Here is a 21,741-nt window from a genome sequence, read left to right on the forward strand (position 1 = left end):
TCTCTTGGATTTCTCTAGGGGAGTATTCTGAGCAGGGCCTGTGATAACCAAGTTAAAGACAAAAAAAATCTTAAAAGCAGCAAGAGAAAAGCAATCAGTTACCTACAAGGGAGCTCTCATTGGACTGTAAGCTGATTTCTCAACAGAAACTTTGCAAGGCCAGAAGAGTCTGGCCCAAAATTTTCAAAGTGATGAAAATCCAGGACCTACAACCAAGATTACTCTACCCAGCAAAGCTATCATTTAGAATCAAAGGACAAATAAAAACCTTCCCAGACAAGAAAGTTATGAGTTCATCACCACCAGCCAGTATTACAGGAAATGTTGAAAGGACTTCTTTAAGAAGGAGAAAAAAATATGTATCAAAAATATGAATAAAGAATGGTAATAACTACATGTCTATCAATGAGTACTTCAAATGAAAAAGAACTAAATACTCTAATCAAAAGATAGGCTGGCGGAATGGATGAGAAAACAAGACCCTTACATAGGCTGCCTGCAAGAGAATCACTTAAGATTAAAAGACACTTTCAGAGACTGAAAGTAAAGGATGGAAAAAAAATACTTCATGATGGACCTAGAGGGTATTGTGCTGAGTTGAGAGGAGTAAGTCAGAGAAAGATAAATACCATGTGACTTCATGTACATGTGAAATCCAAAGAACAAAATCAACAACCACAAAACAGAAACAAACTCATAGAGACAGAGAACATTTTGAGGGTGAGCAGATGGGAGGAGGATTGGGGGAACAGGGGACAAGCGGGGAAGGGATTAAGAAGTACAAAACGGCCGTTACAAATAGTCATGGAGATAAAAAGAATAACGTAAGAAATACAGTCACTGATATTGTAATAACTGAATGGTGTCAGATGGATGCTAGAGTTACCGGCGTGATCACTTCGTGAGATATACAGATGTCTAATCACTATGTGGTCCACCTGAAACTAATATAATATTGTATGCCAACTGTAATTGAAAAATAAAAAAATATTTTTAAAAAGAGGACTTTTAAATTCGTCTTTAGCTTGAACTCAGTCAAGTCTGCTATTTTGTGGTCATTTTCAACTTGAGCTTGATACTTCCTTACTGTTTGGGGATAGAAGAATACTCAGGATCTATAGGGCCCGTTGCTTGGATGGAGACAAAGCTCTGAGCAGAGAAGGAACAACAGTGACTCGATGGCTCCTTAAAATTCTTAAAGAATTTCTCGCCTTGGAGTGAGGAAGGCTTTCTAATGGACTCAAAATGTAGATGCTAAGAAAGAAAATAACTTTAAACCTGAAAACAAAACTTAGAAACTACTGTACAGTTTAAAAAAAAAAAAAACATGAGCAAATCAAAAGACAAGTGACAAGGGGAGAGGGGAAAAAGTGACATGTCACAAAGGGCCAATTTCCCTTCTACACTCTAAGCTCCTGCAAACCAGTCAGAAGAAAAAGCAGCAACTCAGTAGAAAAATGGGCACAGATACAGTTAACAAGAAGGGAAATACAAATAGCTCTTACAGACAGGAAAAGATGCTCAATCTCACTCAGAATAAGAGAAATACTAATGAGTATTAGTCTGAAAGCAATTTTTTATGTGTGAATTTAATTCTTAAAAATCCAAACCTCTGTGAAGACACCGTGGGGAGGCACAAAGCTCGCACACATTGCAGTTGGTTGTGTGAATTAATGCAGCCACGAGGGTGGGGCTGTGGCCTTTATATGGAAATTACAAATTCAGAACTCCTTTGTGCCCAGTCTCCTGTCTGCCATTGCATCCCAGCCTCCTCCTTCCCCACCCTTTTCTTTGCTCTGGGATTCCTGTCTTCTATGGCTGCAGCCAGCAGCATCCTTGTTTTCTGACTTCTGGTTGATTTCACCCAATGCGGAGCCCCAAGGGAAGGGAGGAAAGATAGTGATGGGTAATTTATTTATCCCTCAGCCCCCACCGTGCACAGTCACCTTGGGCCGGCTGTGTCTGGCTTAGGTCATAGCTCCTCACACAGGAGTCTCTCCTTCCAAAGTCCAGTTGGGGCACCTTCTCTTTGTGCATCAAGCCCAGGGTGGTAACAGCCCCCGCTGTTGGTAGCTCCAGGTACTATACTTCCTTACGGTGTGCCTACGTCTTGCTCGCAGATTTGATTAAAGATTTTATTAAAGTGTCTTGCTTGAATGTGCTGTTTCCTGCTGGCACCCTGACCGATACACCCTTTTGCCTAGCAGTCCTATTTCTGGAATGTTTCCCTTCACTTAGACTTGTCTAAGTGCAGAATTATGCGTATCTAAGATAATTCATTGAAGAAAAGATTGGAAGCAAATCAAATAGCCGTCACCGACTGATAATATAAATGGACGCATGTCCATAGAATAGACAGTGCAACTATTTAGGAAAAAAAAAAAAAACCAAGGAAATTCTCTTTGATGTGAATGTAGAAAGGTCTCCCAAATATATATATTATTTATGTGTTTATTTTAATTAGTTTCAAGTATATAGTACATTGGTTAGACATCTATATAGTTTATAAAATGATCTCCCCAATTGCTCTCTCCCTCCCCTGGATATATTTTTAAGTGGAAAAAGCAGGGGGGAAATAATATACATTCATTTTTGTTTATGCATAAAGATATTCTGAAGGACTCACCAAAAATAAATAAATAAATAGATAAATAAATAAATAAATACATACATACATACATACATACATACATACATACATAAATGTGGATTTCTAAAGGAAGCAAGATTCTTCACTATTTACTTTTTTGTATGTTTAAAATTTTGGAACAAGATGACCATGTACCTAGTCAAGAGTTAAATTTAAAATTTCTCCCCAACCAGGTAGGGAATGGGGCCCAGAAACTGAGATCAGGCTGCTCACATACGAGGGAGTAAATGGTCCAGCTCCTAGGAGGGCACGGAAAGCCTGGAAGCAGGAACTTCCTGCTAGTCTTTCATTGTCTTGTTTTTGTCCATTCTTATCTTTCAACTTAATTAGACACTTCAGAATTTTGATCACCTCGTATCGATTTCTTTTCAGATGTGACCGTCAAGAAAGGACTTATAAAATAACAAAGATGCTTTTGAGCCAGAATGCCTCTTTGATTAGACCACTTAATTTGTATCTCATGGGTAAGTGTTACTTTTTATCATAGCTCTTATAGGAGCAGAGCCTGGGAAGCCATCATGACCAAGAGCCCTCTTAGGGAGTTGCAAATTGAGGACCCGCTGTCAGCCTGCCCAATGTCAAGAGCCAGATGGAGCACAGATAGGAAAGCCTGTGCTGATGGTTTGGATTCAATATGGGTTTCTGCCCTACTGTTAATTTTGGGAAAACAAAGGAACACGAATGACTTAAGGCTCAATAATGATGGGGAAAGGCCTCGTATGTAATTTGAAGAGTAATTTCTTTTAATACCCTCATTCTAATGCAAGGTGGAATTTATCACTCTACTCCTATATTTACAAAGAGGCCAGACCTCATATTTTTTACCAGTGTCACCAGACTGAAAAGTCATCCCTGAACTTTGGTTTTTACACTTCATTTATTTTTACTGATTTTATAGATTTTTTTCCTATGGTCCTATTTGTGCCTTTTCTCTACCTTTCTGTTGGTTCCATATCAGTATCATTGCATCATCTCTTCCATAGCTTATGAGTAAGAGATCTCTGAATGGGACATTGGAGCGTATAAATAACATCCTTGGCCTCCACCTATGAAAACTGCCAGTACCCCTCCCCCACAACTCATGGTGACATCCAGAAAACAAATGAGAAGCCCAATTCCCATCACCAACGCCTTTCTTCCTCCACCACGCTTGATAAATATCTTTAAAGTTTGTTAATTAGCATCATGCCTATTCACATTCTGAGAATTTTTCCAGACACATAACTGCTTCTCGGGATACTCCCTCAACCAGCCAATGCTTGTAATTTGTGTCAGCTCTCAAACAGATCTTATTTTGGATTCACTCAGGATGAAATCCCTGGACCACTGCCCCTAATACCAATGTCAACTCTCTAAGAACATCGACTCTAGCATTTTTTTTAGCACAAGAAAGTCTCGATCCAATATTAGCGCATGTGTGCAAATGAATGCCAGATGCAGAGCAGCAGTTATAAATCGAGCCCGGAGAAAGCACCATCGTCTAATGTGTTTTTCTTCCTCCTAGTGTACATTAGCCTCGTGTTTGGTACTTTGCAAGCTTTGCCTGGTAAGAGATTTTCTTAGCTTCACTAAATTTTGTGTAAGGGTCAGAGCGTTGGGGGTGGCTGTTCAGAAGTCTAGAATGTGAGAGATTTGGTTTCTGATCCCAGATCCATTGCCCATTTTGTGTGAATCTTTTTTCTCAAGTACTTTCTTTGTAAAAGGAGCCCAAATTAGCCATTTCTGGTTTTCACATTTGCCTCACGAAACTAATAGAAGAAATTAACACTAGTCATAATTTTAAAACCCCTTAAAAGAATATTCGATTTAAAACCCCTTAATAGAAGAATGAAGAGACACAGACTATGCCAAACAAAAAAAATGATCCGAAAATAATTTCCCTTTACTTTTCACCCTTCTATCTGTTATCCCCTACCTGATACCAGGTAAAGGAAAATAATTTTTTTAACTAAGCTTCTTGCTCACATAGATAAATCTGTCCACAAAACCATTATGCATTAAGTATGTGTTCAGCCTTGTGATGAGCACTGGAGAAAGAGTCAAGAACCAAGAATCAAAGGCCCAGGTCCTAACCGCAGGATACTTAGATGATCTTAAAAACTTGTAACTATTTAAGGCAGGATTTGACAAGCATAGCTTTAGAGGCTCATTGGCTGCTGCCTAACATTGCATAATTCAACGTCTCAATTTCACAGTCCATAGAATGGGTCTATTAATAGTACCTACTTCAGCCTTGTTGTGGGGATTAAATGTTTGAACATGTCTGGACGCACATTATTCTCTCCTTCTGGGGTAGGGAATGAGTTTAGGGCGGAATTCACAGGGGAAAGGCTTGCAGTGAGCTGAGCAGCTTAGGGAGGACTGCAGGGGGAGTTGGGAGTCAAGTTGAAAGAACGGGGTGGCCTGGGGTGACCTGGATTATTTTGATCCAGTGATCCACTGAGAGTCAATGATAATTGAGTGAGCTCAAATTCTGTTTACACAGTGCTAACTTCTTGTTTCCTAAGCTGGCCTGCCCTGATATTGTATTGCTCATTAACTGGTTGTATCAGTTTATTTCTCATGTTTGAGAAAACTGTTTCCTGCCTATGTAGCCTGCAGAGAACTTCTTTGCTTGAGGTGTGGGCTCCAAATCGCAAGGGACAGTCTAGACAGTGGCCAAGATACAGCCTTGGTTGGCACATTTCAGTGTTTCCTTTTTTTTTTTTTTCCCTCCTATTCCCTTTAGATGTTTCAGATGAGCCTTGCATTTTCGAGATAACGTTAAGAAATTTCCGGACAATTTTATCGTGGAAATTAAAAGACCACTCCATTGTACCAACTCACTATACATTACAGTATGCAATCATGAGGTTAGTTTGACGTTTCATTTTTCTCCTGCTACATACATTGTCTTTCTGTTATGTGGGAGTGGGGAAGAGGTGAGTTTACTAGTGACAGAGCTCCCCGTACTGTTTTTTATTCAGAATTTTAAAAATTCAAAGACCAAGCACAAATCCATTTTTAAATCAAATAACAATCCAAAGCTATTTCTGACAAAGCTCATATTTATAACCAAAACCAGTTTCTACAAGTCGAAGCCTCAGAAGCAAAATCATTATTGTATATCATTTTCACAATTATTTCTCTAATTCGATAAGTCCGAATGTTTAAAATTGGTATATTTTCTGAGGACAGGAGTCTAAAGATCTGGTGACCTTATTGATGGTTTGTGGTCACTTCTCTTTACTCAGAGAGGCATGGGGCACATCAAAAAGCCGCCTGGCCCACACTAGAAGAGGCTCAGATCCAAAGTCTGGCTTGATCACTAACCTGCTATGACCCTGGGCACAGAGCTCAATCTCTCTGAGATATTCATTCTACTTAGGAGTTGCTCTAACGATTAATGACATAATGAATGGAACCTTCTTTGGCTCTCTTCTTTCCATCTGGAACAGTCACCCTCATGACTCTTGATCCAGTAGCTCCTCAGAGTGTCCTTTTGTTTGTCATTTATTTAGCTTATAGCCGTTGCTACTGCTGACTGACCTGGTAGAGAAGGCCTTTGGCAAGTTTCTCCTTGTTGCCCACTAAAGTCTTAAATTTCTCTCTGCAGCAGGCAGTCACATGTATCACCCATCTACCTTTCTGAAACTCAAGAGATTAGGTGTCTGCATCATTCCTGTATAGCACAGGCTGACTTAGGACTGGGCCAGGTGGTCTTCAGCCGGAGCGGGGGATCTCAGGGAGGGTACTCATGATTATCCTGCAGGAGCAAGGACATCTGGGGCCTCTACCATGAAAGCCCAAGGTGTGCTCATTCATTCATTCAGCAAATATTTACTGAGCACCTGTTATATGTTAGGTGGTCCAACCACGAACCAATGTCCAGCCCTATTGGTCCAGACATTCCGAAAGTAGGCACAGACATCAATAAACAAATAAAGATAAAATGTGGCAGGTGGTGGTTAATGGTATGAATAAAAATAGATAGCTAAGGGGAATGGGGATGAGGGTGGGCAGGGCAAGATGAGGTGTTCCATTTTAAACGATATGTTTAGGCCAGATGACTCGATACAGTGACATTTGAGCAGAATCACAAAGGAATGAGGAAGGAGGGTATGGAGTTCATGGATTCTCATCATATAAATGCTAAAGTTTCCCTTTTACCATTTCTTTTCCTTTCAAAGTGGACCAGAAGATGTCATTACTGTGAAGGACTGTACCAATATCACAAGGTCATTCTGTGACCTGACAGATGCGTGGGTGAACATGTCTGAGACGTACACTCCCAGAGTAGTCGGACACCGAGGGAACAGGACGCTGGTCGACTGTGAGGGCAGCTTATTCCCGTTAATGGATAGTGAGTTGACCTCTCTTTATCATCTTCGCCATTGTCATCAAGATCATCATTATTTTCTCTGCCATGAAATAGGCAGGTCTACACAGGTGTTTTAGATTTGGGGCTAGTTCTGCCTCTTGGCCCTGTGACTCCCTACCTCTGTGACCGTGGAGTAGCTGCTTTGTTTCTCTGAGCCTCAGCTTTCTTACTCAGAAAGGGAGACGATCATCTGTATTCTGCTGATGATTGTCAATGCCTGTAGAAGGCCAACATCCAGGCAGTCATAGCTGCTACTTACCGGTTTGTTTTAACAACCACCTGACAGGATGTGGGGAGCAAGGTTCACATGGCTTATTATCTGAGCTGTGACACCTCTCTGGGCCAGTTGTCCTTAATACTGGAACCCCTCCTCCAGATCATAGCCCTCTATTATGTGTGAATGCCCAGGCGTGTGTGTGTCCAGGGTCGAGACTCAAGAGGAGGCTGGAGCCCAAGAGTGGACATGCCTTTTTCCCTTTCCCTGTGACTGGAGTCAGCTCCCCGGTGGCTCTCCACCAGATGCCATCACTTTTTCTGTGTCCTCCTTTGCAACTGGTTTCCGAGAGAAAGATTTGGTTTCGGCTCCCTATTAAAGTCTGCAATCCTATGTAGGCACTTAGCAAAGTGATAATGACCGCTGAATTCCACTGAAGCAAACAATTAGATACTTGTGAGATCCACTGGAATTAAGCGTGTAAATAGACATATCTGTGTGTATCCATAGAAAAGAATGAAAAGTGTAACTTACAGATCACGGTGTTCAGACCGTTAAAGAAAGTATATTAAAGTAATAACAGGATGTCATTTTTCAAGACTCACAATGGCAAGTATTAAAAATATTAACTTAAAACTGCTTAAAGTCTCATTCTTATAAAAAAAAAAAAATCTGTAAATACCCAGGTTTAGAGGAAATGTAGGGAGTATACTTTGGCACAGTCTTTCTGAAAGTATTTGGCAGTATGTATTAAAAACCTTAACACGTGCCTGCGCTAATCCAGAATTCCTCTTTAATAATTCGTCCTAAAGAAATTATGGGCAAATGCAAAGATTTTGCTCCAGGAATACAGATTCCATTCAGAAAAATTAGAGTCAATCTAAACGTTCGAAACAGTGAATCAGGTAAATCATGATACAACCGCTTAGCAGAACAGAATTAGCCATGAAAAGTTATGACGAAAATCGGGCCACCTGACTTTCTGTGAAGAGCCAGAGAATAAACACTTCGGACTTTGTTGGTCACATACGGTCTCTGTCACATATTCTTTGTTTGTCTGTAGCCCTTTCAACAATAAAAACCATTCTGAACTTGCAGGCTATGGAAAAATTCAATCCACAGGCCATAGTGTGTCAGCCCTTGATGTAGATAAATATGTATTAGTATGTTTATGACATAAGTGAAAATATTTACTATGCAAAAAAGTATGGATAAGAATGATTTAATTTTAGTTTAGGGGTGTGTGTGTGTGTGTGTGTGTGTGTGTGTACACAAGCTAGTTCAGTTTCTATATGTCTATATATGTTTACACACATACAACATGGACCGAAGATGATTAACCACATTCCGGGACAATTGCCTATCTATATTTTCTGACATTTCTACAATGGTTATGTATCATCATTGCAACATGGAGAGAAGTCATTTTTACTTCTGTGTTTAGAATACAGCCTGAAAATTGGGAAAGTACTGACTTCCATCCCAAAAATCTGTCCTCCGTTTCTTGTGGTAACATGAATCACATCGCTTCACTTTTATTGTTCCCAGTGTTTCACCAATAAAAATATACAGCCTCTGCCTCAGCTGGAACCAGAGGCAGCTTAACAGGGAGATAGCTGGAAAGAAGTTGGGCGCTATTGTGGCAGCGGAAGCGATCGCTGACTGACATTGGGGTTCGTTTCTGACTGTGTTTTCTGAACAGTGCCTTTGGAACCGCCAAATTTTGAGATTGCTGGTTTCACCGACCACATTAATGTGACAGTGGAGTTTCCACCCGTCCTGCCCAAGATAGTGTATAGCGAAGGATCATCGTTTTACTTGTCACTTGTCATCGAAGAGAAGTCAGGGAACATTGTTAAGAAGGTAGGTGGTCCAAACAGTTCTGAGTTGGCAATGAATACACTGGACACTCTTCTTAAAAAAAAAAAGAAAAGAAAAGAAAAGACATTTGTAATGATTTGCAAGTGTAAAACGAAAGAGTCTGGGTCAGCGTGGTTGGATTTCAGGAAAGAAGTCTCCATAGGTCATTCGTTGGGGAAACATGTTGACTTAGCCCAGCGGTGCGGTCTTCTTGCAAAGAATAAGAGGCACGCACGCCATCGAGTGGCACACGGAAGAGAGAGAGGCACGTGGCATATTCGGGGAGAACAGGCAAATTTCAGCACATCCGGGCGAGATTTTTTTTGAAAAGAATGGTTTAGCAGAACATAAAAAGCATCTGTCTCTACCTTCTCGCCCTCATGCATTGTAAGGGAAGTGGCTCTTTCCAGCAATTCTGTTCCTTCCTGATTCCCCAAAGGACCTACCTGAGTGCCAGTAACCTCAGGGTGAGCCTGGTATCACACAGTTCTAGATCTCGAATTATTTGTTTTCTCGATTCGTTCGCTTAGAATGCCGGAATGAGTGAAAATGGACAAACTGTGCTTTGCTGAGGGGCCTTGCTGAAATAGCAGCTTATGTTTGCATAGTTCTTTGCCAATTATAAAACCGTCGCGGGGAGCATTACAGACAGAGAGCACGGGAAGTCAGAGGTCCTGGGGCTGGAGTGGTCCCAGTGGGTTTGAGAAGCAGCAGGGAGCTGGAATGGAATGATGGAGACAGGAGAAGAGAAGGTGGTGAGGTCAAGGAGGGAATAGGGCTGGATCTTGTAGGGCTTTGTGGGTCCAAGTCTTTGGAGTGTGATGGAAGCTACTGGAGGACCCACAGCTCTAATAGGGCATCCTGGCTTGTATGTTAAGATTAGACCATATGGGCTAAAGTCAGAAGTTGGGAAATCAGTTAAGAGGCTATAGGGATGATAACTACTACTTAATAGGAAGTAGCAAGTTATACAATGATAATAATTTTTTCTTTACTACCGACCTGGATTATAATCAACATTCTAATCCTTTGATTAGGAAAAGGGAGCAAAAATAACAGAGGAGAAAATAAACTTATGCAGCGTTGACACTATATCGTTTCATTAAGTATATTTCAGTCACATCTAATTTATAGTCATCCCACGAGCTACTAACTCTCTGTTTTAGATTATTTCTAACATAAAAGACTTATGTTTATTAAGATATTGATAACACTGTAAGAGGAAAGCAATAGTTGATAAGCAATCTTCTTCATTAAAAAAATTTAATCTTTAAGTTAGGTCAAGAAAAAAAAGAAACTACTGGTGTTTATCCAGGTGACAGATGGTAGTGGCTTAGACCACGTGGTAGTAATGAGAAGTGGTCAGATTCTGCATATATTTTGCAAGTGGCACCAACAATATTTTTGGATGGGTTAGATGTACTTTGCGGTAAAGAAAGAGAGAAGTCAGGACTCGAACACTTTTAGCACGAGCACCTGGATAGATAGAGTTGCCATTAATTAAAATGGTGAAGATTATAGGCAGAGAGGTGGATGCTTGGGTGTCAGTAGCTCAGTTTCGGACATGTTAAATTTGAGGTACCTAGTAGGCATCCCAGGAGGGGTATTGAGCAGGAGTTGAATATACTGAGCCTGGAGTTCAGAAAACTCCCAGCGAGAGAGATGTCCTAGGGAGCTGTTGGCTTCTTGGTATGTATCGGATGTCTTGAGACCAGATGAGATCACCTGGGAGTGGTCATGCATAGAGAAGAGAAGATGTCCAAGGCCAGAGTCCCGGAGGACTCCAAAAGGTGGAGATCTAGCAAATGAGGAAGAAACAGCCAAAGAGACTAAGAAAGAACAACCAGCAAGGTAGAAGGAGGACTAGGTGAGAAGGAGGTCCTGGTGGCTGAGAGAAGAAAGTTCCGGAAGGAGAGAGTGATCTACTGAGTCAAATGCTATAAATGGGACAAGCTAGAAGAGGACTATGAATTGAGTTTTGGATTTAGGAACAGGGAAGTCCAGGTGACCTTGATAAGACAGATTTTGGCGGAGTGATGGGGAAAAGACCTGGCGGGAGTGGGTTCGAGAAAGAGAGGGAAGAGAGAAATTGGAGACAGTGAAGAGAGCTAAGTCCTCTCAGTTTTTCTATAAAGGGAAGGAGAAGTACACAGTGGTAGCTGGAGAGGAAGCGCTGCCGAGGGAGGGACTTTTTAAAATAGAAATTACAGCATGTTTTTATGCATATGGAATGTTCTAGTAAGGAAGGACATTGAAACAACGCCCTACAGGAAATGAGAGTGAATGGAATATCATGAGCATGGGGTTGGCTTTGGCTGGGAGCAGGGACTCTGCATCCAATCACAGCAGCGGAGGCAGAGTGTGAGGCTCAGAGGCATGTAGGAGGGAGCTGGCGTTGCAGACTTAGTCAAGGCCACACAATGGCAGTGCCAGGTATGGAACCCGGATGTGACAATCAGCCACTATTAAACACTGTCCCACCGTGACACTTTGTGCTTCCGTCCTCTTTCTTCTTCATTGCTTATTTGCCATGCATGAGCTTTTGGTTTGTTGGTTGGTTTTAAAATAATCCTCCCTCCTTTCAAATAGAAACCTGCAGAAAAAACATCACAGAAGGCTATATTTGAACTGCTAGAAACGCTAATTTATAGAACTAGTAAGAACGTACTTTGAAAACTGTAAGGCTTTATACAAAAGTTATTTTTCGTGAACGAACCTTCATATCATCGCTTTAATTCCAAAACAGAACAGAACTACCTAGGAGAGGAGAGGCAAGGTGTTTTAAGGGAGAAGACAGGGAACTAGACATCAGCCTCAATTCTGCCACAGACAAGCTGGGTGGCCTTGGGGAAGTTACTTAACCACTCTGAGCTGCGGGTTCCTTGTCTGGAGAGTGAGAACAATGCCTAATTAGCACACTGTTTTGATAGTCCAGTGAGTTAATATGTATGAAAGCACTGTCTAAATGTAAAGTAGACATATCATTAATGAAATAAGATAATCTTATTTTTGCAAGCTTATCTTATTGCAAGAAATAAATGATATTTCTATTCCTATTTAAGACCTGAAGACGAATTCTCAAACATACTGTTAGGTCCTGCCTCTAAATGAAATTCTACTCAAAGTCTTACTGATCTTCTTTCTTATTTTTACAGCATAAACCCAAAATCAATGCAGACATCGCTGGGAATTTCATTTATGTCATCAATGAGCTAATTCCAAACACAAACTACTGTATATCTGTTTATTTTGAGCCTTCCAATCTGGGAACAATAAATAGATCGCCTGTAAAATGTACCCGTCTTCAACCCGAACAGGAATCAGGTATGACAGTTTTTAAAAATTCACGTTTTGCTTTTACCATGAGGGAAAACCTATTGAAAGAAAAGAATCCGAAAGTCGGGGAGAACCAATGGTATTTCTTCCAGTAAAGGCACATTGCGGCGACGTTTTCTGAAGATCATTCTCTACTGAGCGGTGGAGTCACTTTTGTGTGGCTGTACCATAGCAACAGCCGGTATCTACCTTTATAAGGTCAAAATCCTCCTGAAGTAGAAACACTTTGATTTCAGGAGTCAGGACGAAGTTCATTTCTGTGTGTTCTTAGCTTGGGTGTTACTCAAGCCAAGTGCCAGAGGAAGCTAGGGAGCTGGAAGCAGCTGCAGGTGGAGGTCTCCAAGGGTGGGATGATGGGTGCAGGTGACGAGCTTGGGTGTGGGTCGTAGATATGGCCTGGCTCTCGGGAAGGTTGACTGTAGCTCACAGATGAGCGGGAAACCTGACCGTGTAGATGACAGAGTCGCTGACAAGGTGTAGCTCTTCCGTTGCAAAGTCATCGGAACGGTCAGCAGCCTGATCCCCGAACCGTCCTCTGAACGGAGAAATTGGCAGGGAGAATAATGGGGCTTCGGGACATTCACTGCTGTTTACTTTCTCAGGAAGTCACTTGGTCTCCAATTGTTTGGCCACAAGTAAAAATCTATGCATCTCTCCCCCAAAGAAGCCTTTCTGAGTTTCCTGTCCCCAATGAGAGTTTCTTTACAGTTTTCATTTACCAGAGTAAAAATAAAATAAGGTGAGACCGATGAGGAAGTAACTAAGTGGTATGCTTCTTTGTGGATTAAGTGACTATGCTACATAGTGCCTGGCACGTAAGGGTGCTCAGCATGATTTTATTCTCCAGGATTCCTCAGAGTCAAATGATGCATAGACTAGTTTTAAAAGAGAAAGCATCCTAAACTTTTAACTTAAATTATTTTTATAATGTCGGCGAAATGTGGGCAAACCTAAAACTGCATAGATTCTTTATGCCTGTAGCTCTTACAAACACAAAAACCCAAAACAAATGTATGTATTTATGTACTAACACTGATTCTCCAGCATCAGCCGATGATTTGATTCATTTCTGACACTAACTACCCAGAGTTAGTGCAGGCCCCACTAACTAAGGTTAAAGGGCTCAGTCCCACGAGACTGCCCGCTGTAGACAGATGCCTGTGTCAAGGCCTAGGTCCCTAGGCTACCCAGACTTCTGCCCAGCCTGGCTATAGATTCAGAGGTTCCTGTGACCTCCCTTCAGAGTTAATAATGCTCTAGAATGACTCAGAACTCGAGAAAGCACTATACTTAATGGTTACCTGTTACTTATAAAGGAAGCAAAGGAACGGCCAGATAAAGAGGTACATAGTCTGGAAGGATCCCAAGTGCAAGAGTTCTGTCCCCTCGGACTCAGTACTTCCTTCAATGACCTGGAAACTCCCCAAGCCTTCCCGTTCAGAGTTTTTATTGGGTTTCATTACATAACCATGATTGATTAAATCATTGGCCATTGGTGATTAGCTCAACCTCCAGCCCCTCCCCTGGAGGTCACAGAGTGGAGCCAAAAGTTCCAGCACTCTAATCACATGGTGGGTTCCCCTGGCAACCAGCCCCTAGACTAGGGAGCTTTGCAAAAGTCACTCATTAACATAAATCCAAAGGGGTTTGTTATGAATTATGAAAGACACTCCTTCTACTTTGGCCCTTATCACTTAGGGTAATCAATCTGTAGAGCTCTACGCCAGGAATCGGGTCAAAACCCAAAGAGATTTCTTATTATAAATCACAACCTCACACTAATGGAAACTCTAGTCATGTTAAGGAACAAAATTCAACTGAGCAAATTTGAAGATCTAATTGGCTTTATTAAGCGATTCATGCAGCAGGCAGCATCCTGCCAAGCAGCTATGTGTTGCTCAAAACAGGTTTTTGTAGTCAGAAAGAGAGTGGACTAAGAAAAAGGCATGGATTATTTCAGGCAAAGACGCCTTCCCTTGGAGGAAGACTAGGGGTCTTATCAGGCGGATTACCTCACTAGCTCGATCAGAAAATTCCAGACCGATTTGTTTAAAATTCCACTCCTGGGGGAGGCTAAAATTGCAATTAGGTTAGTTATTAAGTTTTTTGTTGTTTTTTTTTTTAAACAATCTTTACAACCACCCTATACAGTAAGGATTCATCTCCTTTTACAGATGAGGACTCAGGAAGAGAAGCCAGAGGTTACAGCTAGTGACAGGTGTTGCTGGACGAGAGCCCCTGGGACCAATCCATGGTGGCCTGCAACTCTAGCCACTGCCCTCGCTGCCCTTTTGTCATTTCTGCTCTGTAAGGAGGGCCGATCTTTCCTCTTCTCTCTCTTGTATCTGTTTTGCCTGAGGCTGTGGTTATGAGATTAATAGTAATAAAGATCTTTCCGGAAATGTAAGAGAGCCTTAGTTACTGTTAAACAAAGACCTTTGCGTCTAAGAGCATTTCTGAAAGAAAGGGTTGATTGAGCCACAAGGTAGCTAGAAAAAGACCAGGTTCTGGAACATACCGTCTAAACCACCAGCAGCAGGGCAAGGTGAAGACACGTCCGACATCCTGGGGCCGCTGGGCTCTTTGATACAGTGAGTTTGGAGCAGAATGATGTAACTTGTTTTGAAAGGGTGGAAAATGTGAAGCCGGCCAGTACTAGAACAGGTGTGAGGCAGGACAGGTAGCCTGGGAACGAACCCTCCCCCTGCAGGATGTGGCTCCATGCTCTTTGCTGCCCCTTCCCTGTTTTAGTCCTAGCAAGGGGAGACCAACCAAAACAGGCCCTGCCCGTTCTAGCTGCCATCTTTGACCCGAACCTGACCTTTGGCTAAGCATAGTGTCGTCTGCAGTGCGGTTACCCAGGTCCCCATCATGTACCTGACACCATGACAGCTCCGGAAATGCCAAACAAGGAAGAAAGAGTGGGAGACCCAGCTCCCCGCCCACTGGGCAAAGACAAAATAACCACGTCTCCACGCCTGCCCCCCCCCAGCGCCCCAATAAGCACAAAACACCACAAGATGCGGACATGCTTGGCACCCCTGGGTCTCATTGCTGCACCTCCCTCTCGACCGTGTCCTTTCGCTCCAGGAAACCTCGCACATTCCCGCCTGACATTCATCTTGTCCGCGAATTCTTTCTCCCAACATAAGGCAAGAAGAACCTGGTCGCCGAGCTCAGCTCTGTTGAGTTCTCTCTAGAATGTCCGTCCCCAACCAGCTCTCCAGTATCAGGTGTACAGTCCCTAAGGAAGAAATATTTACTACTTATTGACTGGTTTTGGACCATCAAGTTCGTATATATAAGCATGAACTGGTGGTTGTTTTTTTTTTGTTTGTTTCGTTTGTTTTTTTGTTTCGTTTTGTTTTGTTTTAGATAGCTACCTGGAAGTCGATTCAAAGTTTCAACAAACATTCAAAACTGTGGGAAGCCTTGGTATCTGCCCACAGCTGTCTCTCCCACTCCCTGGCTCACTGCGGTTTAATTTAGGACAGCCCAGAATTTTTCTCTTGTTATTACATAACTACTCAGATTTCTTCTCAGTCCAGTGGAACTTATGGAAAAAACTATTTCCGTTCCGAATGTTGACATTTTCCAAAGGGAATTTTGACAAAGACTTGTAACAGGACAAAGCGAGTTCAGCAGTAGCCGGAGTTGAGGTCCCAGTGTGGCCAAAGTTCAGCCTCAAAATGAGCCTATTGTTTTAGGCGTACCCCTGTTTCCCACCTCTTCCTGCCCACAGTGCACACGGACACGTCTGCTGAGCATGTCACATGTGGCCACTGTGACTCAGAAACCGAGGGCTTATTTTCAGTTGTGCTCACTCAAATTTAATTAGTCACGCGTAGCTAATGGCGACCATATTGGACAGTGCAGTCATAGAACATAATCATAAGCTGGAAGAAATGTTAGGGTTAAAAACTAAATCTGGGGAGCATTTGAAATCATGTTCCCTGACATGTGTTGTTAGTTTGGCTCAAATAAACTCTTACAAAAATTCAAACAAACAAACAAATAAATAAATAATCATTTTTATCATTTAAAAATTATATACTTGGATTACTTTCCATTTTTTATTTTTGTATTTAACAATATTTTGTCCAACTTTTGCTCTCTTGATATCTCCTTTGTCCACCAGACCAGTGTGCATTTGTTCCTTCCTGTGAACATCTATTGGATTTATTTGGAAATAAAGTTATTTAATTTCTCATCAACAGAGCCATCAGAATCTGCCAAAATAGGAGCATTGATTACTCTGTTTTTGATAGCAGCTGTCATCATGAGCACCATAGTAACACTGAAACGGATCGGTTATATATGCTTAAGAAATGAGTTCCCCAAAATGTTGGTATGTAGTTTTTCTAATTTCTGTCTGTTTTTTATTTTAACAGGAATTTTTCTTATCTACGTAAATACTTTCACAGAAGAAAATCCCATTTTCTGAAAACACCAAGGTGTTTCAACACTCTGGGTTCTTTTCCATCTTTATAAATATATTTTGCATTTTATATTTTCTTTTTCTACCTTGTCTACATATTATATTTAACGATCACATCCTATTCCATCGTTCTGAACGTATCATTTTTCCTTAATCATTTCCCAGGTGTGAGGCATTTGGATTAATTTCTTTTTCATTTCTTTTCCTTTGTTTTCTTTCTTTTTTCAGCCATTAAGAATTAATTGTCTTTGTATTTTGGATTACTACAGTGGAACATACACAAAGTGGATCTGTCTTATAAAAAGTTAAAGGAGTGATTTATAATGCCAGTGGTGACATGTTAGTGGGCACATTTCTCCAGACATCTGCTGACCTCGATTAGTCATTTTTACCACTTTTGTTCACTTATTGTGGGTATAACAGCCCCCATAGTTGCTCTCATTCGTATCATTTTAATTAATAGTAAAACCAGCCACTTTACTTGGGTTTCTTCTCTGTGCTTCCCAAGGCACAGACTTTCTGTCCAGAGCCTTAACCACTCCACCGAGTCTGGGTGTTGCTCTTACGTGATTCTAAAACCTCCTCATGTCTTTGGGCTCAACTTTGCCCATCACTTATCATTTTCCCTGTCTCATTGCTGTCTGTATTAGTTTTGCAATTTTTCATTCGGAAACATTTTTCTATGTTTCAACTCATTCACCTTATTCTTATTTTTTTTTTTTTTTTTGACAACCACATATGTAAATATTCTTCTGCAGTTGATAAAATTGTACTCCTTTTTCTTGTTAGTTTTACTGGCTTGGGTGGGTTGGGGAAGGATTGTTTATTAGGGTGGTGTGCGTACTTTTGGAGATTTTAATTAAAGTTAGTATTTTGACGTTCGGCTGTGCCTTATGAGAAGTAGATGGCTCTGTGTTGGGTTTCACACTGTGATCCCTGTCTTGCAAGAATAGATGGTTTTTGTCTATCAGTGTGACATATCTCCTTCATCCCAGCTCTTCCTATCTACCACACATGGCTTTGGCCTTGAGGTCTTAGGTAAATCCTACTCCAACTAATATTTCTCACATGGCCTTGAGATATAAAGGCCCTTAGCATCACCCCCGTACCCTCCTAGATAAATCTTGTGACTGAATTACCTAAACTCATGACTAACCCTCCTCCCAGGTCTCCCTGGGGTTCCTCCCCTCCTTAAGATGCATCCAAATTATATGGCAATTATATATACTATTATGTTAATCCCAAGTAATGACAGGAGATGTTGTTGTCTTGTGTATGTCTAGTATTTCTCCATTAAAAATTGTTGCTCTGTGTTTAAGTAGAAACTCTAGGAACAGTGAAACAGAACCCTCTAGGTCTAGTGTGTCTGTGTATGTATGTTTAATCAAGAATAGATGTTAAAATATTTTTAATTACATCTCTTCTTAGTTCTTTTTCTTTTTCTTTTTTCTGCATCGAACGAATATTTTTTGAGTATTTACTCTGTGTCCCCATGTTCTAGATACTAGGGATATAGAAGTGAACAAAAATGCCCTGCCATCATGGAACTTCAGGTCTGAGGGGTGGGGGCAGAGACAGTGTTTTGTAGATGGTATGACTGGCTAAGTAAAAAATTCACATGCATCTAGAGATAAATTATTAGGATTAATAAGTTTAGCAAAGTCTTTGCACACAAAATAATCGATACAAAGATGCTTGTATTTTTATATACTAGCAACAATCAATTAGAAAATAAACACGAAGCTGCTTTTCAACATCCAAGAAATGAAGGATACAAATCATATAACGTGCAAAGTCCTAAAAGTAGCGCCCAGCAAATAGTAAACACTGTATAACTGTTAGCTATTATTGTTGTTGTTGTTGTCACTGTCCTCATCACTGTGTAATCCATCCAATTGTTTTATGATGTCAGAAAATAAAAGAACACACACTCAGAATTGATAGTCTCTCTCTCTTTCTCTCTCTCTCATTTTCCTTTAAAGAAGTTTGATAACTTCTCAGCCTGGATATTTCCTGAGCTGCCACCGTTGGAACTGGTAACCGTGTTGGAGGTCATTCCCATCAACAGAAAGAAGAAAGTATGGGATTATAACTATGATGAAAGTGACAGCGATGACGAAGCAGCCACCCGAACAAGTGCAGGAGGCTATACCATGCACGGACTAACAGGCAGGACTCTGTGTCCGGCCTCCACCTCTTCTGCCACCTTGGAGGGCTGCAGCGACCCAGACGCCCCAGACACCCCAGACGCCGAGGAAACTGACTCGCCCGAGCCTGAGGCTGAATCTGAGTCTCTGATGGCACCAGGACCTGAGTCAGAATGCACATGTGAGAATGCCTACGAGAGGAGAGAGACTGTGCTGACGGACCTCTTTTCAGAGGAGGACAGCAGCTCCACTAAGGGATCCAGGGACAAAACTATCTTCAATGTGGATTTAAATTCTGTGTTTATGAGGGTCCTCGACGACGACTCAGAAGTCCCTCCAGTGTTATCTCTTCCAGAAGAGACAGTCGACCTAGAGGATCCCGAAGAAATGGAAACAAGCCTTCTGGTGGCCAGTGGAGAAGGGTCACAACCATCCTTCCCCAGCCCCTCTGTGGAGTCCAGGTGGCGTGAAGATACTCCTTCTGAAAAAAGTGACACTTCCAAGTCTGATGTTGACACTGGGGATGGTTATATAATGAGATGATTCCCAAAATATTGAATTAACTTGGACTGACGGATACCTCCAGGGTTATCTTTCCTGTACCCTCACCCGCTCCTGCGGTCTGCAGGTGTTCTCTGGGGGAAGGACTTGGAGACCGCAGAGTCGGCCCCATTTTTCCTGATGACATCACCTGTGCGAATTCCCAGTATGGGGGAAGGAGAGGCGGGAGGGACACCTAGGATCAGTATAATTCTGTGCATTGTTTACCTGTTCGAAGTGGTAGGCTTTGAAGGGAAAAAGGCCCTGCCCCCATGTTCATGCATTTAGAATGTTTCTGCCTCATGTTTCCCAGTGTAAGGAGCAAGGTTCCCTGTGGTTTTCAGGGGTGCAGTGGGGAGGCAAAGGGGAGACACTTAACCGGGTTCACAGCAGGAGCAGTCAGCAGTGTTTTCCACAGGCTCAGGGGAAGAACAGGAAAACAGGCGGAAAAAGAGGTGGGAGGGCAGACCACACAAGGGAGAAGAGGGGGCTCCCCGAGAATGGAAGCACATATTCCAAGTTGGAAGTAAGGAAGGTCCAGCCAAGTCTCGGGCACCTCACAGATGACATATTCTGTCACCTACACTCTGAGACTTTGACTCTCTGCCTCTCGTCCAGCCCTCCTCAATCTGAGACAGACTTTCACACAGAAATAACTCCAGTGTCAGGCAGGTCCTTAACCGAGGAAACAAACATTTGCATGAGGGAGGGGGATAGAATCTCAGTGCCATATTTTAAGATTTTTTTTTTAAAAAAGCAAGTGAGGAAACATGCAAAAGTTCTTCAAGGTCTTCAGAAGAAATAAGGCATAAAATTCCTACAGGTCACCTTTAACGATGTCAGAAGTCCTGTGTGTGCTGACGCCACATGTCCTAGGTGTGACTACAGTCCCTGTGAATGGGGAGGCGGGGAGGGGGTTCTAGAATAACAGTAGCCGACAGTGCAAAGGACTGGGACTCAGAGGCATGACGGCCACCGTTTCACTGTGTGACCATGAGAACTTTGCTTCGTCAGTCTGAGCCTCAGCCTTTTTCCCTTGTGAAATAAGAAGGTGGGCGTAGGTAATCTCTAAGATACGGTGATGCTAGGAGAAATATTAGAAAATACAGAGGAATAAAGGGATAAATATTAGAAAATACAGGAGCAGGGTGCTCTGACCTTCCTTCTGAATCTATGCAAAAGGGGAAAAACAAAAATTAGATGAGTCCTAGTGCAAGAACTTCTGATAATTTTTATAATTGCTCTAAGGTGACTCAGAGGAGGGGGCCGTGAGAGGGGAAGTGTTACTTAATCTAATGAAATTCCATAGCAAAGGGACTTGATCCTATACGTAGGCCATTCGTCCTCTGAATGCATCGACCCCATTTTGGAAGATTTCCAGAGTAATCTTTTGGGATAACCGCTTTATGGCGGCGTGTGTGTGTGTTTGTGTGCGTGTTTAAATTTTGTATAATAACTGGAGATTGGTAAACGGTAATGTCTTCAGAGTCGTTTCTTCCTAGAAAGGCTGACTATACGTGCAGCGGATCTGTGGTTCTGCTGACATCTCTACAGGTGCACAAAACTGCCTTTCCCTCTGTGTGGCAGCCTGCAGGGGTCAGGGGGACAGCCCCCGCCGCGCTCACATGCCCGTGGAGTGTCCCTGCGTCAGGCGTCAGGCGGTCCCTGTTACTTACCCGGCTCTGGGTTTTCCAACCTCACCACGGCGCAAGTTTAAAAAGAGGAATTTAAGCCTTTCCCAGCAGCCTGGTGAGGGAAACGAGCTATTGCCAAATAAATGACTCGGCTTTGTGTCGTTTACCCCTGGGGGGAGGGGATAAAGAAGACCCTCTCAAACTGGGCACGCTACTGGAGTGCTTTAAAATCAGTTTATTTGCGGGGAGAGAGGATTTTTTGCAGGCCGTGCCGGTTCGCTGGAGAAAACTTGGGGCTGCCGCTCTCACTGGTGTGAAGCAACAGCACGACCACGCATGTTTCCACCGGCCAGACAGCGCCTGGGGGATGGCTTCGCGGGCGCTTCACCCGAGGGCGCCTTTCGCGGCATTTGCTCTCAGCGCCGGCGGGGGCGGCCCCCAGGTCGGAGCGCGCACTTGCAGCTTTGCAACCTGTTTCGCTTAGGTGTTTGCCCCTCGCGCGGAGGGAGGAGCCAGGTCCTCTCGCTCCTCGTCCGCCCCCTGCCCAGCCCGCGACACCTGC

General features: G+C 42.5%; 1 protein-coding gene across 6 annotated transcripts in view; it reads left to right on the top strand.

Annotated features, from left to right (window-relative positions):
* Positions 1 to 21,022, top strand: part of IFNAR2 (interferon alpha and beta receptor subunit 2) — a 25,229-nt gene extending 4,207 nt beyond the window's left edge. The window contains exons 2-11 of one of the 6 annotated variants that reach the window (XM_025039324.1): positions 3,023 to 3,114; positions 4,155 to 4,196; positions 5,379 to 5,415; positions 5,451 to 5,502; positions 6,820 to 6,858; positions 6,938 to 6,992; positions 8,927 to 9,087; positions 12,240 to 12,408; positions 16,638 to 16,768; positions 18,841 to 21,022. In XM_025039324.1, the coding sequence (XP_024895092.1) occupies positions 3,023 to 3,114; positions 4,155 to 4,196; positions 5,379 to 5,415; positions 5,451 to 5,502; positions 6,820 to 6,858; positions 6,938 to 6,992; positions 8,927 to 9,087; positions 12,240 to 12,408; positions 16,638 to 16,768; positions 18,841 to 19,548 (1,486 nt within the window). In that variant the 3' untranslated portion in view covers positions 19,549 to 21,022. Of the gene's footprint in view, positions 1 to 3,022; positions 3,115 to 4,154; positions 4,197 to 5,378; positions 5,503 to 6,819; positions 6,993 to 8,926; positions 9,088 to 12,239; positions 12,409 to 14,594; positions 16,445 to 16,615; positions 16,769 to 18,840 lie in introns of those variants that run through there. The other 5 variants (XM_025039325.1, XM_006920975.3, XM_015596560.2 and 2 more) reach the window with 5 other exon arrangements.
* The last annotated feature ends 719 nt before the right edge of the window (positions 21,023 to 21,741 follow it).

The sequence above is a fragment of the Pteropus alecto genome, unplaced genomic scaffold, assembly GCF_000325575.1.
Source record: "Pteropus alecto unplaced genomic scaffold, ASM32557v1 scaffold3, whole genome shotgun sequence".
In the NCBI taxonomy this organism is placed as follows: Eukaryota; Metazoa; Chordata; class Mammalia; order Chiroptera; family Pteropodidae; genus Pteropus; species Pteropus alecto.